The sequence below is a fragment of the Cervus elaphus genome, chromosome 25, assembly GCF_910594005.1.
Source record: "Cervus elaphus chromosome 25, mCerEla1.1, whole genome shotgun sequence".
Lineage (NCBI taxonomy): Eukaryota > Metazoa > Chordata > Mammalia > Artiodactyla > Cervidae > Cervus > Cervus elaphus.
Genome location: NC_057839.1, coordinates 13,558,364 through 13,576,678, shown reverse-complemented (window position 1 = coordinate 13,576,678; position 18,315 = coordinate 13,558,364). Strand labels below are relative to the sequence as shown.

The 18,315-nt window shown below is 39.7% G+C and overlaps 1 protein-coding gene across 5 annotated transcripts in view; it reads left to right on the top strand.

The window, feature by feature from the left end:
- The window catches only part of OCLN (occludin), a 49,024-nt gene extending 36,695 nt beyond the window's left edge, over positions 1–12,329 (top strand). For 4 of the 5 annotated variants that reach the window (XM_043887265.1, XM_043887267.1, XM_043887266.1 and 1 more), the window contains exons 6-9: positions 5,324–5,542; positions 7,187–7,358; positions 9,765–9,806; positions 11,252–12,329. In XM_043887265.1, the coding sequence (XP_043743200.1) occupies positions 5,324–5,542; positions 7,187–7,358; positions 9,765–9,806; positions 11,252–11,353 (535 nt within the window). In that variant the 3' untranslated portion in view covers positions 11,354–12,329. The remainder of the gene's footprint in view (positions 1–5,323; positions 5,543–7,186; positions 7,359–9,764; positions 9,807–11,251) is intronic. The other variant, XM_043887269.1, reaches the window with a different exon arrangement.
- Positions 12,330–18,315: the final 5,986 nt, after the last annotated feature.

Sequence of the window (18,315 nt, the reverse complement as noted above, 5' to 3'; positions counted from 1 at the left end):
TACCCTGGAATGGAATTTGGAAGTAGACTGGCTTTCTGCCTCACCCTCCAGATCCTTTGTTTGGTTCTTCAGATTCTACCTTGCTTTTGATTTCAGTTGTGAATTATTTGGAGGGAGAACATTTTCTCTGTTCTCCTTCTTCTCTTTGGATTTTGACAAAAACCAAATCACATGAGGCTGTGAGAAGAGGTGCGCAGTAGAGATGCAGTCCTTGTAAAAGTTTCAAGCTATGACTTGCGTGACTTCCATGCATACAAAATAAATATCTCTAATGCATCTTGTGAACAGCTGTGCCTCCCAATTAATTGTAAGGCTTGCAGGGCTCCACAACATTCCCACATGCTGTCCTTTTTCATGAGAATGAAGATATTGTCACAGATTCACTTGGAGCAATTTAAATATCTTACTTAGGGACTTCCCTGGTGGACCAGTGGTTGAGAATCCGCCTGCTAATGCAGGGGACACAGGTTCGATCCCACACACCTCGGAGCAACTAAGCCTGGGTCCCACGAGCCTAGGAACTGCAACAAGAGAAGTCACTTCAAAGAGAAGCCCGTGCACCCCAATGAAAAGTAGCTCTCACTCTCTGCAGCTAAAGAAAACCCTCACGCAGCCACGAAGACCCAGCACAACCAAAAATAAAATAAATTTTAAATAAATAAGTATCTTACCTATCCTTAAATAAATCAGCACATTCATGATGTAAAATTTAAGAGGAGCAAAAGGGGATCCCTTTGTCCCCAGCTATCTAGTGCCTCTCCCCAGGAACGGCTAGTGTCACCAGTTTCTTTTGTGTCCTTCCAGAGGTTGTTTAAATGAATATGCCGGCCAAGTACCTATATTGGTTATTTTTTCCTTTTAAAAAGTAATAACATATTAAATGCACTGTTAGTGTATCTTAGTGACTGTGCATTTCAGTATACAGAGTTTGCTTGTCTGTTTTATGTCAGCATAATACTGTATTAGATGGATAGACTAAGACCTGTTTTATTAATCCCACATTGATACACACTTTTCCCCCATGTTTTGTTATTACAAACCTCAGCAGAGAATAAACTTGCACATTGTACCTTTATCAGTTTGCAAGTCTGTGGATATATCTGGAGGAAAAATATTAAAAGCAGAATTGCTAGATTAAAGGAAATTGCATATATGATTTTGATGGGTGTAGTCAAACTGTACTCCATAAGGGTTGTACCAGTACCAGTTGGTACTTCCAGCATACACCCCGAAACTTTTTTGAAGAGCTGGAAAATGCAAATATGATGCTTAGTGTTAGAACCCTGCAGAAGGGCCGGATGGGGGTGGTGCTAAGGGATATGAATGCAACAGCGTGTAGTAGTGATGAACTTGCACCCTCTGGGGGGTCATAGACATTGTTGACTGTTGTCCGTGGCAGAGTACTGAGCGCTGTGGAGGATTCAGTGTACATTTTCCTGACGACATAGGGGATGCACATTTAAGTCACAACCTGCCTTTCCTCAGGTGTTTCTTGAAGGTGTTTAGTAACCCACAGGCGCCTTTCCTCACTATTATAGTGGATAGAGAAGGAATTAGAATTGGGAACATTGTCTGAGGTCCAGGTTAAGAACAAGGTACCTCAATACTAAGATATTTTCCCCCTAAAGCATAACATACATTCAGTAAAGAACACTAATCTTGATATAAGCTTAATGAGATTTCACGTGTGTGAAGTAACTATCACCACAAGAGAGGCGTTTCAAGTGTTCTGAAATATTCTTTTCTTCCTGGATACTCCCCTTCCCCCATCACCACTATTTTGATACCTGTCACCACATCGGAATTCTTATAAAATGGAATCATACAGTGATTACTTTAGCGTCTGATTCTTCTTGCTCATCATAATGTCCTGACCTTAGAATTCTAAGACAGAATTAATCCTGGATTAGGAAACAGCAGAATGTAGCTGAAGATAGTTGCTTCTCTACCCTTTGTAAGTGGATGTGGGAGATAGTAGGTACACTCCCTGGAGAAGGCAATGGCACCCCACTCCAGCACTTTTGCCTGGAAAATCCCATGGATGGAGGAGCCTGGTAGGCTACGGTCCATGGCATCACTAAGAGTCGGACACAACTGAGTGACTTCACTTTCACTTCTCACTTTCACACATTGGAGAAGGAAATGACAACCCACTCCAGTGTTCTTGCCTGGAGAATCCCAGGGACGGGGGAGCCTGGTGGGCTGCCATCTATGGGGTCGCACAGAGTCGGACACGACTGAGGCGACTTAGCAGCAGCAGCAGCAGGTACACTCCCTACTATCCTGTTCACACCCAGGACAGGTATGTGTGTGCTAAGTCGATTCAGTCCTTCCAACTCTCTGCAACCCCATGGACTGTAGTCCACCAGATTCCTCTGTCTATGGGATTCTTCAGGCAGTAATACTGGAGTTGCTATGCCTTCCCCCAGGGGATCTTCCTGACTCAGGGATCGAACCCAAGGTGAATTAACCTTTGTAAGTCAAAGAAGTAGAGTGTTGATGCAATGCAGAGATTTCAAGGCAGGCTGACATCTTGGAGTGCCAAATGAGATCATTGTCTGGTAGCACTATTTAGGCTGGTAGGATACTCAGTCCTGGGTGTTCATTGAAAGGACTGCTGTTGAAGCTGAAACTCTAGTACTTTGGCCACCTGACTCATTTGAAAAGACCCTGATGCTGGGAAAGAGTGAGGGCAGGAGAAGGGGATGACAGAGGATGAGATGGTTGGATGGCATCACCGACTCAATGGACATGAGTTTGGGTAGACTCTGGGAGTTGCTGATGGACAAGGCCTGGCGTGCTGCAGTTCATGGGGTCGCAAAAAGTCGGACACAACTGAGCGACTGAACTGAACTGAAGTGAGGATAATCTCTTAGGACATTTATGCAAGTTGTAGGAATTTGATGGTTCCCATGAGGCCCAGAGATGGTGCCAACTTCAGGCATAGCATGATCCAGGGACTCAAAAAATGTCAGGGCTCGTGTTGCTTTACTAGTTTTATTCTCACTACAACTTCCTTTGTAGCAGGCTGGCCATGCACATTCCCCAGGCTGCCCTGATCTTATCCCACTGAATTCAGAGTGAAATCTCCTTTGCCAAAACTTACATGTCAAATCCTAGTGAAAACATTCTGATTGGCCCTTTTTGGGTCCAGGAAGATGAAATTGTCTGGTTGACAAGGCTTGGATAGTACCCTCAATGATATATGGTGGTTTTAAAATACCATATATATTATGGACATCATTCCTACAGTCATGGCAATGATGCGATCAAGCATTTTGTTTCTCTCTCTCCTGGATACTGGGTGTCCTCAGAAAAGAGAATTCTTGTGAATGTCTTTTCAATTTAGTAATTAGCTTGAACCTCTACCATATACTGGGCCAGGTACTCCTGGGAATATGGAGTTCGTGTTCCCATGGAGGTTGCAGTTTAACGTGAGTGGAAAAAAGTGCACAATAACTACACTCTCGGGGTGAGATAGAGCAGGAAAGGCATGTGTGTGTGAGAGAGAGAGAATAAAACAAGTGTAAAAAAGAAGAAAGTAAAAAACAAAAGAGCAGATTTCCACACCCAGGGGACTGAGTCAGATACTAAGGAAAGTATACAGGTGTTTGTTTCTGGGTTGTGCAGATTTTTGACCTAATTGGACTTGTGTCTAAAAGCGGGTTTGTAGATGACTAAGAGTGTACCCATTCCCTAACTCTTAAATTTATATATACTACTTTTCTTGCCAGGCATTTTGTTTTTAGCTTTTGTGCTCTATCAAGTTACTGTTTAGTGTTTGAAAGGGTGTAGGAAGAGGGGAGATGGAAGACTTCTAAGATGAAGATTTACAGTATCAATATCTAATATAAAATTATGGGAGGAGGCCTGCCTTACAATTTTCTCTTTTTTTCCAATTTCTTTTGCCCTTTAGCGTCCCCCCACCCCCACTATCTCCCAACCCCTCAGACAAACCCACTGCATTCTAAAGGTTTTGTTTGCCACCTCAAAGCTAGAAGCATAGTAGCTGGCAGAGTGTCTAGGAACTCGTTAATCATTCACTCACAGAGAAAGTCACATTTTCCTTCCTTTAGAGGTAGTGTTAACAGAGCACTTAAAGCCATGTTAACCTGGGTAGAATTTAGAAAGAAAAACTCAATACCACGACCACCTCCAACTACTACCCCCTGACCCTCACCAAAGCTTTAGGCATCTACAGGAAATTAGTAAGTGAGATTAGAAGTCTTAAGACTTTGGCAACAGAACCAAGCAGTTTTGGATCACCTAGAAAGCAGTCCACCTTGTGGATAAAACTCAAGATGACAGTTTCTGTAAGTTGACAGCAATAACAAAGAAAATCCTTCTTTTAACTAGTTGACTTGAATAGCAAGGCTGATGTCGGAAAGTCTCAGGTACCTTGTTTCTCCTCTTGCCCTTCTCCAGCTCTGCTGCAGGGGAAAGTGCAGCTTTGCATTTCTGTGACTCAGAAGTGGTCGAGAGTTGCCACAGCTCTTGGTCTTTTATTCCATGTTAGGCTTTGTTTTTTGTGCTTGTGGCAGAAATAGTTTATGCGATTAAAAATCTGATGCAATATTAAATAATTGGCGTTAGAAAAATAAGTGTAATGGTAACTCTTCCATTTCAATCGTTCTTCAAGGCTTCAGTGCAAGCCTTCAAGGCTTAAATTGTTTAACAGTGCAATTTAAAGAGGTCTTGGCTGAGCCTGTTTGCTGTCCACTGGAAACTATCACATTGTTAATCAGCTATTTTCCAGTATGAAATAAAAAGTTAAAAAAAAATATGTGTTAATAAGCCCTTTCATTTATTACAATATAAAATGCTTTTTAGGTTCTTTGCTTTTAGTTTTTTTAGTTTAAATTTTCAGTTTGTTTCATTTTTCATCATTGTATGTTGAAAAGAGAAGTGATATAAAGGAGTCTAAAATTAGTATTACGGAGAGCTTATCTCTGGGAGTTGGCCCTCAAGGGAGATACAGATGCGCATTCCTCTCCGCACTCAGCATTCCATGGAACTGGAAGAACCTGTAGAAAAGAGACGCGATTGTTACCTTCCTAACAGCCTTTTGTGGAGTGTGTCCTGGGCACAGGTCAGGTCAACACCTCTTCCAGATCTGTGGGAATTTCCTAAAGTGAAATCTGACATCTGTTTTACATAGAAGGTTGACTAACAGCTCCCCTTACATGGGAGCTTTAAAGGGGCTCGTGGGGATTAGAGGAGCCGCGCCAAGCTGGGGCTGCTCCAGCGCGGGCGCCGCCGCCCTCTGGTCGCAGTGCTCTGACAGAGGGCGGTAGCGCTGCCCGACGGATGATCCCTGTTTCGGTAGGGTGCCGGAAGTGGCTCAGGAGCTGCCATTGACGTCACCTGTGGAGGACTTCCGGCAGCCTCACTACAGCAGCAGTGGTAACTTGGAGACGCTTTCAAAAAGGGCTCCTGCGAAGGGCAGAGCAGGGAAGTCAAGGCGGGCAGAGCAAGACCACTATGAAACGGACTACACGACGGGAGGCGAGTCCTGCGATGAGCTGGAGGACGACTGGGTCAGGTACCTGAGCATCTCTCGCTGGAACCCCCTGCACAATCCCATGGTTTTGGTGGTGGTGCCTCCTTGCCTAGGGTGGATGGTGTAACCTCATTTTTTGCCAACCAGGGCTGGAGACAGGTTTTTGTTACATTTTTTCCCCTTTAGTACCCTTTTGTAGTAAAGATTGACCTGAAGGGAATATGTTTATCTTTAAAACACTTGGCATGCACTCCCGCAAAATGACAAACTTGGCCAGTGTTGTATACTTTTATTAACAGCCACCCAAGAAAGGTTTGTCAAATAAGTAAAATACACATATAGGGGAACTTTGTTTTATTAATTAGAAAATTCCAGAGCAGTGTTATGGCTCTTTCTTTTGACGTTTACTTTTAAGTTAAGCATTCATGATGAGACCAGAGATTCTTTTAGAAGTTTAATCCAAGGGACTTTGGCAAACAGATTTGTAAACAATTGAGTTAACAATTTAGTGTTGTGGTTAAGTTACTTTTTGTGTCAGTGGTTTGGTAATAATCCAGCATTGATCGCCAGTTGTACTTGGGTATGACCTATAGCCTTTTGGCCGAAGTATTCTGAAGACTGGGACACAAATCAGAAATGTTTGCTTTGTGAATTGTGGTGAATCAAAACATTGCTTCTCAAGCTGTTAGGAGGGATGGATAGGGCAAATAGAGCTAGAAATCCCTTACTTACTGGTGGCTCTCGTGTTTCATCCTACCTTGCCCCTCCAGAGTTTTGGTCTCATTTAGCCACCTGTCTATAAAATGTTTGCCTATCTTGTATCGTGCAAGATTTAAATGCAAACTTTCAGAAATTCTGAATACTTGTTTCCCTTCTGAGCAAATCATTTAATTTCTCCCCTCTTTAAAATGAAGATACTTAGATTGTCTTAGATAGAACATTTAAAATTCCATATTGCTATGAAGCTCCTTAGTCTTGTGGAACAACTCAGAATATTTCCTCAGTAGATTATGGGTGGTTAACAGCATCACCATCATATGTAAGGAATAGCCAGCATATTGAAAGATACAAGTGATAAGAATTTCAGGATTTTTTTCGTAGTTTAACACATTGCCAGATTACTTTTACAGTGAGCATGCATTTTCATACATGTACCTTTTAATGTCTGCTTTTACAATCAAAATGATTTCCGTTAACGAAAAACAAGACCCGCCCTCCCATTTTCCCACCAAAAAAATGCTCAAAACCATCTGAAAACTACAGATGGTAGCAGAAAACAGCTACCTGCCAGTCAGCTGCTCTGCCACTGAAGTGATGAAAATATCCTTTGTGTTCATAATTCCAGTTTCGACTTTAAATGTAGGTGTCTGTTCTCCTGTGGTGGTGTGTATTCAGAACAAATGAGTTCCTAAGACCACCCTGAAATTTCATAAATGATTTTCAACACTTATTTCTAAAAATCAATAAGCAGAGTTTTAAAAAAAACAACACATGAGCATCAGTGTAAGAAGCATAATCATTCTTAAAAGAACTTCTTTGTATTCCACCTTTCTCTACCCATAAGCAATAACAACAAAAAGAAAACCAAGAGAATGTTACCCTCCACATGCCACCAGCTTTATTATCTTTGTGGAACTTAAGTCTGCTAAGAATATATAAGAAATCATTTTCTCTCTGAATTTTTAGGGAATATCCACCTATCACTTCAGATCAACAAAGACAACTCTATAAGAGAAGTTTTGACACTGGCCTGCAGGAATACAAGAGCCTACAAGCAGAACTTGATGAGGTCAATAAAGAACTCTCTCGTCTGGATAAAGAACTGGATGACTATCGAGAAGAAAGTGAAGAGTACATGGTAAATTCAAACCTGATAATTAGATATTACATAGAATTTTATTCTAGTCTATGGAGCTACATTATCCTTTATACTAGTATCGATACAGATTTTGCTAGTAATTACCAAACTAATTTCATTGAATAGTAATTGAAATCTAAGTCTTCCAAGTCTTTTTGAAATGGAAGAGTGTACTAATGTAGTTAAGATTTATAAAAAAATAATCTGTACATATATCCCTTCCTGTTTAAAAGAAAATAGTTATCTTACTTTTTCTATTTATAAACAGAAAAGAGTTTACTATTTCTGTAAAAAAAAGAGTTCACTCTTTCTGTAAAAAAAAAAAATTCAAATAATACAGAATGGTATACAGAAAAATAGATTGCCTTAAATTTTTTCAACCAAAATATTAGTTGTTAAAATGTCCCCTCCATACAGAAGTGTACCTAGAAGTAATCTTTGATAAAGAATCATAAGTTTTACTTGTGTCCTTCCTGCTTTTTTTTTTTTTTTTTTTACTCAGCAGTAGTTTGTGGCTTGTCTTTATGTTTCCCTTTGATCACCTGTCTTGGGGGAGTGTTTGTTCATGTAAGGTCACCCTACTTCTTAAGCCTCCTCTCTGTGTTATCCTCTTTGGAAGGAAGTCACTCTGCATAGATCACACCTAAGAAATCAGGGAATTATGCTCCATCTCTTTAAAGGCAGTATACCTACACAAGTTATTTGGAATTTGTCTGCACAGGAAATTTGTCACTTCCATTTGCTTAATCATTTATATCAGTGTAGACGCGGGGATATCTGTTCTAAACTTTAGCTTACAATCCAAAATTGCTTAGTTGTGTTGCTCGAGCTGCTTTAGCGAGGACCACTGGGAACTCTTTCAGTCGCCTCTGGTGTTTCTTTGACCTACTCCCATCGTTGTGAAGGTTTCTCTTTTTAAATATTTTCTGACATTGCTTATATTCTGCTGTTTTATTCAACAGCAGTTTATGATTATCAACAGCAGTTTATGGAACACAATGGAAATCTGAAAAGCATTAATGTGCTTAATTTTTTTTAATGAGTCTTTATCAATAATAAAGATGTACTTGCTGAGAAAATATGTGTTAAAAAATAACTTTGTTATTTTCAATTTCGTGATTGTACCATAATGTACTTAATAGTCATTCTCTATGAATAGACTTTTAAGTATGTCTCCCTCCCCATTCCCCCCACCTGCCCCTGCTAGTGAACCTACACTGGTGAGCCTCTTCAGCCTTGTGCACTTACCTGCTTATCTGCTGGGACGAATTCCAGTATGTGGAATTACTGAGTGAGAGGTTATGTACGTGTAAACTTTTGTTGCAAAACTACCCTCCAGCAAGATGATATCAACTGTATTCCCCCCTAGTAGTGCTCTAGAGGGCTTCTGTGACCCACATCTCACTAACATTTTATGCCTGAAAAATGACTGCCTTGTGTCTTACATACCAGTATTTAAACTTTTCTTTTTAAATCACATCATGTACTTATTGGAACTTCATAGTCCTTTTATGAAATACTTTTTGCCGTTTTTAATTGTGGTGATCTGCTTTCTGGTTTTGAAGTATTTGCTTTTTATGTAGTTTATTTATTGCTTTCTTTTATGTCTTCTCTATGGTACTGTAAACCTTCCTCAATCCATTTAATGTTTATTCACTGTTATGTGTGCTTGATGTAGAAGTGCTGAGGTTAGAAAGGTAAATCATGTTTCTACCGTCAAAGAGCTCATGTTAAAAAAAGAGAAACTGACACCTAACAAGTTAAACAGTGGTACTAACGTCATATTTACAGTATGTATAGACAGTACTGTAACTAAGTGCTCCGAGAAGGAATAAAGTCTGCTGAAAGCCTGGAGAGTTGAGGGGAGGCTTCACTGAGAGGTAACTCTGGCAGATTCTCCAGACAGCAGGGGAGGTACATGAGAACCTCATGAGTACAGCTATAAGGGGAACACAATGGAAATCTGAAAGCATTAATGTGCTTAATTTTCTTTTAAGGAATTACAAGTGAGGGGCACTGGAATGATAGGAGACTAGATCAGTAGAGAATTTAATGGGGTGCTTATATCAATTTTATTATGGTAATGGGATCAGAGCTGTGCTTTATGGGGTCCACGTGGTGTGCGGACTGGCATGGGGAGAGATGAGAGTCACAGAACAGGGAGTTACCTGCTGGTGTGAACGCAACGTGAGAAGCATCTTAATGTCATAAATTTCCCGTAACTGGATTCCTTCAGGCCCTCCCACTGACCATAAGGGTTTTGAGAACTTTTAAGACTTCTTTATTTTAACTCCTTATATTCTTGTCATAAGCTGATAGTTTTTGCTCCAAAGTATAACATCAGGAGTGTTACTTTTGAAAGAGAAAATGCCCCACTAAACACATTCCTTTGTTTCTTATTAATAGGCTGCTGCCGACGAGTACAATAGACTGAAACAAGTTAAGGCAGTAAGTATCCTAGATTGTAAGATTCTTTTAGGAAGACCTTTTCTAGTATGTGTCTTTCATTTAACCTTTAGAATGACTCTGGATACCTTTAGAGAACTTTAGATACTCTGATCCCTTGTCACACATACGATGATTGTAGACTAAAGGCCCTATAATTGCAAGATGAAAACTATAAGAAGTTGGAACTTAAAAAAAATAAAACAAGTAAAAAAGGAAGTTGGAACTGGAATTTCAGTTTGCAGCTACAAGCAACACTGATTGAAAAAAATTTTTTTTTAGGTTGAAGTGCACATACATAAAAGTACACAGATCATAAGTATACAGCTTGGCAAACCTTCACAAAGCAGCCACACACCTTTGTACTTGCACCCCTTGAAATACATTTCCTGGTACCCTCTGGATGCTCATCCAATTTACACTTACCTCAGAGGGAGCCACCATCCTAATTTATAACATCATGGATTAGTATTGCCTATTTTGAACTTGGCACAAATGGAATCATAGAGTGTGTAAGTTGTGTGTGATTTTTAAAAGTATCTATGCACATGGGCACACATTTGCTAGGTATATACATAGGCATGAAATTGGAGGATCATTGAGCAATGGGGATCCAGCCTTGTCAGCAGTGTCCCTGGTTTGTACCAGTTTATAGATTCCTGTTGCTCCGTATTCTTGTCAACACTTGGCATCATCAGTCTTTTTTTTTTTTTTTGATCACACTACACGGCCTGTGGGATCTGAGTTCCCCAACCAGGGATTGAACCTGGGTCCTCAGCAGTAAAAGCGCAGAGTCCTAACCTCTAGACGACTAGGGAATTCCTAGAAATTCATGAATTTAAATTCAAGACTTCAGGGACTTCCCTGGTGGTCCAGTGGTCAAGTTTCTGAGCTTACAATGCAGGGGGCCCAGGTTCAATCCCTAGTCAGGGAACTAGATCCCACATGCCACAACTAAGAGTTCACTTGCCTCAACTAAAACTTGCACATGCCACAACTAAGACCTGATGCAGCTAGATAATGTTTTTTTAATTCAAATGTTTAAAGGTGTATATAGTAACATTTCCTGTCTCATTTCCCATTTATCCAGCTTCCTTATTCTAAATCAATCCATATAACCAGTCTCTTGCTTTACTGATTTTTTTTTTCCAAGATCATGTGTTAGCCAAAAAGGCCAATACACTTTCTTGATGACTTTCCAAATCATTAGAAATGAGTGTATCCTTTGTAAAACTCGTGTTAGAAGATATGATTGAGCAGAGAGAGTCAGCTGCTCATGTGGTTAGAGACGCTGCCAGATGCCTTGTTCATTTAACACTCCTTGCAATTCTGTATGACTAATATTCCCTTTTTGTTGCTGTTGTTCACCATGCCTTCCCAGCAGCTAATACATAACTCATTTTTATTTTGTTAAACTTACTCGATTCTTTTCCCCCTCTTTTTTTTAGTCAGCAGATTACAAAAGTAAGAGGAATTACTGTAAACAGTTGAAGAGCAAATTGTCACACATTAAGAAGATGGTCGGAGATTATGATCGACGGAAAACATAAGACGGCAGACGCCACATTGTTGGAAAGGTTAAGAAGTATCTGACTGACATCTCTGCAATGTTGTCAGGAGTCAAAATGACTTTGGGCTCTAACCCGGGAGGCCAGATCTCTGTGATCATTACAGAGTTTTGGTAGCTTTAATATCATCAGTATTGAAGCAGTTTATAAATAGCTTTTGATAATCAACTGGGCTGAACACTCCAACTAAGGATTTTACGCTTCAAACATTGGTTCTTGTGTTAAGAACTGCTATTTGAGGTTTTTAAACTTTTCAGGAAGGCCCTGGAGTGGACTGTGCTGTGAACTTTCACATCCTGGGCAATCAGGTCTTCATACCTAAGTGTGTGCTCATTGGGTCTTGTAGGGGGTAGTTTAATCCTCCCTGAATTCTCCCTTCAGATAACTGTTACTTATAAATAAATAATCATTCATTTTCAGATAAGGAAATGGGCCCTTGCAATAAAGTCTGAAGTGAAACTGCTTGTTGGCTAGCTTGCAGTTTTGGTTAAGTCTATTTTATGACTCTGTTGATAAAGTCCCCAACCTTTTCCTATTTTAGCTACTATGAATACTGAATTCTACCAACCTCTCTATTGATTTTTTTTTTTTTCCCCTGTGTATAAATGCTTAAGAACTTTTTATTTCATGTTATCCTGGTAATAAAGATCATGTAAATGTAACAAATGTATGAAATTTGAAGATTGTTCAAATTTTATTTTTTATGTTTACTTTTGAAAAATCAAAGTTTAAACCTACTGGTTAGAATTTTGTTGTGTATTTTTAAAAGCTTTTTATCTTTTATGGTTTACATACTTTTTTAAAGCCAACTAGGTGTTTCCTTTTTATCAAAGCATCCAATTACATTTATAATTCAATTCTGACTTGAACTGTATCTTTTGGGAATGTTCAAGTTTGTACATATTTTATAATTATTAAACCTGGTGTTTTCTTTCCATAATGTACCTTTTTGACATCATTAGTGCTGTTAATATTAAGCTGTGGAAAACTATACTCGGAAGTTGTATCTGTTGTTGTTTTAAATTATTTTGGGTGCTGTGCTGGTTGGTAGTATCCTAAATCCTTTGGCAAACAGAAGGCTGACTTGTCTGGAAATGGAATCCAATATCGTAAAGCACCAATCTATTTCAAATGGTGCCCTTTAATTCTCAGCATTTTTTTTAATTAAGAATTTTCCTGGTAAAGTAAAATTAGCTGATAATACTGGATATTTAGCTAACCAAATTGACTGTGATTATCCCCTCAGTTTAGAACTCTCATTTAAATATATTGTTTTTAATATATTAGTCTGAATCATTTTCCAAAGATAAACTTTTAAATAAGGTTTCCATTGTAACACTGACTCAGTTCTTCAAGTTGAAAAAATTCTTAATTTTCTGTGTATTGCACATGCTTACTACGGAAGGTAATAATTTGTTTTTCATGCCTTTTGGAGTCATGCCAAATAGTAAGGACTCTCTTGAGCAACTTAATAGATTTTTTTGTGTGTGTTAAAATTTAAACTCTTTATTCTAGGAAGTCAGCATATTTAGTTTATGAAGGCACGTTTAGCCAGTGTTGTGGTGAAACAAAACTATTCAGCTGAATGCAGAAAAATCAAGTAGCATGAGTTTGTGTTATAAAATTGTGCCATAAAATTGGACTTTGAAAGTTTAAAAAATCGTTTTTCAAATGTGGTACTTACACTATTGACCACTCCAGGAGTCAGGATCAGGATGGAGGGGAGTGTTGGCTTTCCCAACCAAGGGTAGAACCTGTGCCCCCTGCAGGGGAAGTGCGTAGTCCTAACCAGTGGTGGTGGTGGTGGTTTAGTTGTTAAGTCGTGTCCAAGTCTTTTCTACTCTATGGACTGTAGCCTGCCAGGTCCCTCAGTCCATGGGATCTCCCAGGCAAGAATACAGAAGTGGGTTGCCATGCCCTTCTCCAGGGCATCTTCCCGATCCAGGGATTGAACCCAGGTTTCCTGCATTGCAGGTGGATTCTTTACCAACTGAGCCTCCAGGGAAGCTCTCCTAACCACAGGACTGCCAGGGAATTCCCCTGGGGGATTGGCATTAACCAGTGGGATATAATTTTGAAAAACTACTCAGGCAGTTTTCTAGTCTGAAAGATGGAGGTTTAGATTAGAGTTCAGAGATCTCTTCCATCTCTGATCTTCTGTGGTTATGTTTGCATTCTGCTTTCTGCTATAAACCACTGTTCCAAAGATTTTGTTGAAAAAACACATGGTTTATCTGATGAGAATTCACACTCTCATCAGTGATTCCCTTACATGTGTGATTCTGGATTACAAGTAGATAAGATTAATGTTTTAATTTCTTTTTATTTTGAAAAATTTAAAGAAACCCAGAAAACTATGAACATTTAAACCCACCACCCAGAAATAACAAGTGTTAATATTTTGTCATATGTGCTTTGTATTTTTTGAATAAAACTATTAAGTATTTGTAGTAACAGTTGCATAGTATACACATATATGGAATCTAATTTAATCTTTATGATAGCCTTCTGACATAACCATTTCTCATTCTCATTTTACAGATAAGGAAACTAATGATTTGATAGGTTAATTGGTCCATTGTCTCATTAGCAAGTGACTAAACTAGGATTGGGATGATCTGTTGGAATATTACCTTCTATATTCCCATTCTAGGTTGACTTTGTTAATAAATCAGTGGGTTGGATAAGGTTGGATTGTTCTGTCTGTTGTTATTAATCCTGTTATAAATTTGAGTGCATTTTATACTTGACCCTTGAACAACTTGGGTTTGAACTGCGTGGGTCTATTTATGTGTGGATTTTTTTTTTCATTGAACACATACTATATGATCCAAGAATGCAGAGGGCCAACTGTAAGGTTATATGTGGATTTTTGACTGCTTGAAGGATCAGCACCCCCAGCTCCCTCGTTGTTCAACAGTTATCTGTACTTTTAATTAGCATAAGGTGCTTCATGTAGAAGATCTGCAGTATCTGTGAATGTCTGAATGGATATGCCTATGTAAAGAAGAGTCAGGGCAGAAAACCGCTTTAACCATGATTCCAGGGATCTTAAGTTGAGGTTGAAGCAGACAATCTCCCTGCTTCAGAGTTGGGATAGAAGTGTCTCCCATCTGTTGTTCAGTCACTCATTTGTGTCTGACTCTGACCCCTTGGACTGCAGCACACCAGGCTTCCCTGTTCTTCACTGTCTCCCAGAATTTGCTCAAACTTGTGCATTGATTCAGTAACGCCATCCAACCATCTCATCCTCTGTTGTCCCCTTCTCTTGCCTTCAATCTTTGCCAGCATCAGGGTCTTTTCCAAAGAGTTGGCTCTTCACAACAGGTGGCCAAAGTATTGGAGCTTCAGCTTCAGCATCAGTCCTTCCAATGAATATTCAAGCTTGATTTCCATGAGGATTGACTGATTTGATCTCCTTGGTGTCCAAGGGAATTTCAAGAGTCTTTTCCAGAACCACAATACAAAAGTTCTTTGGCTCTCAGCCTTCTTTATGGTCTAACTCTCACATCCATACGTGACTACTGGAAAAATCATAGCTTTGACTATACAGACCTGTTTCAGCAAAGTGATGTCTCTACTTTTTAATATGTTGTCTCCGTTTGTTGTCGCTTTTCTTCCAAGGGGTAAGCGTCTTAATTTTGTGGCTGCAGTTACTGTCCACAGTAATTTTGGAGCCCAAGAAAAAAAAAAATCTGTCACTGTTACCACTTTTTCTCCATCTATTTGCCATGAAGTGATGGAACCGGATTCCATGATTTTAGTTTTTTGAATTGAGTTTTAAGCCAGCCTTTTCATTCTCCTCTTTCACCTTCATCAGCAGCTCTTTAGTTTCTCTTTGCTTTCTGCCATTAGAGTGGTATCATCTGCATATCTGAGGTGGTTGATATTTCTCTGGGCAATCTTAATTCCAGTTTGTGTTTCATTCAGCCTAGCATTTCACATGATGTACTCTGCATAGAAGTTAAATAAGCAGGGTGACAATATACAGCCTTGACGTACTCCTTTCCCAATTTTGAACTGGTCCATTGTTCCACGTCCAGTTCTAACTATTGCTTCTTGGCCTGCACACAGGTTTCCTAGGAGACAGGTCAAAGTGATCTGGTATTCCCATCTTTTTAAGAGTTTTCCACAATTTCTTGTGATCCACACAGTCAAAGGCTTTAGTGTAGTCAATGAAGCAGAAGTAGATGTTTTTCTGAAATTCTCTTGCTTTTTCTGTGATCCAGCAGATGTTGGCAATTTGATCTCTGGTTCCTCTGCCTTTTCTAAATCCAGCTGTACATCTGGAAATTTTCAAAGGCTCAGCTGGAGGAATCTAAACTGAATATGCTGGCAGCTCATGGTTTTAATAAATTAGATGAAGGACATATATGACATCTTTTTCTACTGTGAATAGTTTTCATAAACAAAAATACCTAAGTAACTTGGGTAGTTTTTAGAAAATGCGTGAAAATAACCCCACTTTGGAGTTAGAACATGGACACACAACTAGGATGATTTTTGTGACTGCAAAACATGGAAGGGTGTCTCCCCCAAATTCCAGTTGCTGCCACAGGACCGCTTGCTGTTCCTGCATATGTTGTCCTATTATTGTTGCTTTGCTGTTGTTCAGCCGCTAAATTGTGTCCAACTCTTTGCAACCCCATGCAGCACGCCAGGCTTCCCTGTCCTTCACTACCTCCTGGAGTTTGCTCAAACTTATGTCCATTGAGTTGCCAGGTGACTTTGGACAAATTACTTAGCCTTCCTATACCTAGTTTGCTTGTATGTACAAAAGATACTTGTATCTAAATCATGGTTGTTATGAAGGTAGTTAATGTGTGACTTAAAACAGTCCTTGTCAAAAAGTAAATAATAAATATGGCCAGTTACACCTATTTTCCAAAGCCAAATGGTGAAACTTTAAACAAGTTTTTGAAAGTAAACTCGGTTTTAAAAGTACATGTACATGTATCATCCCCATCCTGCATACTTGGTGTGTGCTGAGTACAGCTCTACAGTGTAAATTCTTTTTAATTTTAGGCAGATAACTGCGTTAGGTTTGGCATTGTGATCATTCACAGGTAACGAACAAATGCTTTAAAAGATGGTATAGAGTTAACATCAAGATAAAGATTGTTAGATACTCATAAGCAATTCTGGAGGTTTTTAATGAGTCTGAATGATTGAGGTTCCATCTAAAGGTATTGCAGTAGGCAGATTTCACCTCTCCCAGTCTTTGTACACTTTGAATTTCAGCTTGATCCACTGGCTGAATCATTTACAAATTTCCTAACTCTGTGGATTGTGTCCAGCCACCCATGGGCAGAGAACAGATTGTTCCATTATTTAAAGTTGCTCCTTAGTTTTACAAATTGAAACATTTGGCTAGGTTGTATAATTTCTTTTTACTACCACTTTGTACACAAAATATTATGTTAGTCATAATAATGGCAAAAGATTGCCATGGATTTATGCTTTTTTGTTTTGCCTTAATACCATTCCTACTTGAGCTAAGATCTGAGATTGAAACATCTTTAGAGGAGAGTGAACTTCACAGTTGTGAAAAGCTTGAATAATTCAGCCTCCTGTCCACAAATATACTTTAATTTAAATTTATTGGCAAATCCTCTGTCCTTTTCCTGGTTTTCCACAAAGTCTTCCCAGTCAGCTGGATAGTAAACATAAAGGAGAAGCTTGGGGCTTGGGTTGTAGCTGTTTGTCCTATAGGTGTGTATCCCATCTTGAAACAGAATAGCCATTCAGAACAGAGGGAGAGACAGGAAAAGTGTGGAGTTTGTGGAAGGAAAGGAGGGAGGGAGGGAGGAGATTAAGACGGAAATGAAAAGGGTGGAGTTTGTATATAGAGTCTTAGAGTCAAACATGTGGAGGAAGGCAAAGATGGAAGCCAACTGTCACTGGGAATCAGTACTGCTGCTGCTGCTGCTAAGTCGCTTCAGTAATGCTAATTTCCTTTAATGACAACAACAGAACTAAACAATAAGACCTTTTCTTCTGGGGATAAATGAAAGGAGCTGCTTATGGAGTTGCCACTATATGATGTGTAAGCCCTTGCAGGGTAGGTAGAAATAACACCATTTTATAGATCAGACTTGAGTTGTGACTTGCTTGAGGTCAACCAACTAGTATGGCAGAGCCTGAGTTTTAATTCAAGTCTGTTCTTTCCCCTACTATGCAGGATGGCTTCTGTTTATGTTTTTCAAGGGGAAGAATACAGGGAAAGATTTTAGCACCTATATAACAAAGCACTATAGGCAGCAGAGGGGAAGCATGTGGTGATGGGAACCAAAGAGTCTCCTGCAGTTCTTTTCTCCTCTTCTTTCCTGGGCATAATTCTTTCCTGCTGCTCTCCATTTCTCCTGTGTGTATTAGCAGATATCTCAAACAACTTCTCCAAAATTGAACTGATCTTACCAACCCCTTGCCCTCAGAGTAACTGCAACTCCAACATTTCAGTTGCTCAGCAACAAACCTTCAAGTCACTGGTTCTTTTTTCATAATACACATCCAGTCTATTGACAAGAGTAAGATTCCAGCCATTTCTCACTGGCTGGGCTGCCATACTATGGGTAGTCCAAGCCATCATCATCCCTCCAAAGCTCCTTCAGTGCTTTGAGGCTTTCACTTCTGATTTCAGTCTCCACCACTCGTCCCCTCTTCCCCATGCCCGCCTGGAAAACACCAGTGTGATTCCACCCCAGGGCCTTTGCACTTACAGCTCCCTGTCCCTGCGGAGATCTTTCCCTGAGTATCATTGTGGTTAACTTCCTCCCTCATTCTGAACATGGTTCAACCGTCTTCTCTGTGAGGACTCTTCTGACCACGCTGTTTTAATATTCCTCCCCTTCCCCTTCCGCAATGGGCCGAATCTTAGTTCCCTGACCAGGGATGGAATCCGCGCCCCCCTGCAGTGGAACTTTTGCAGTGGAAGTCGTAACCGC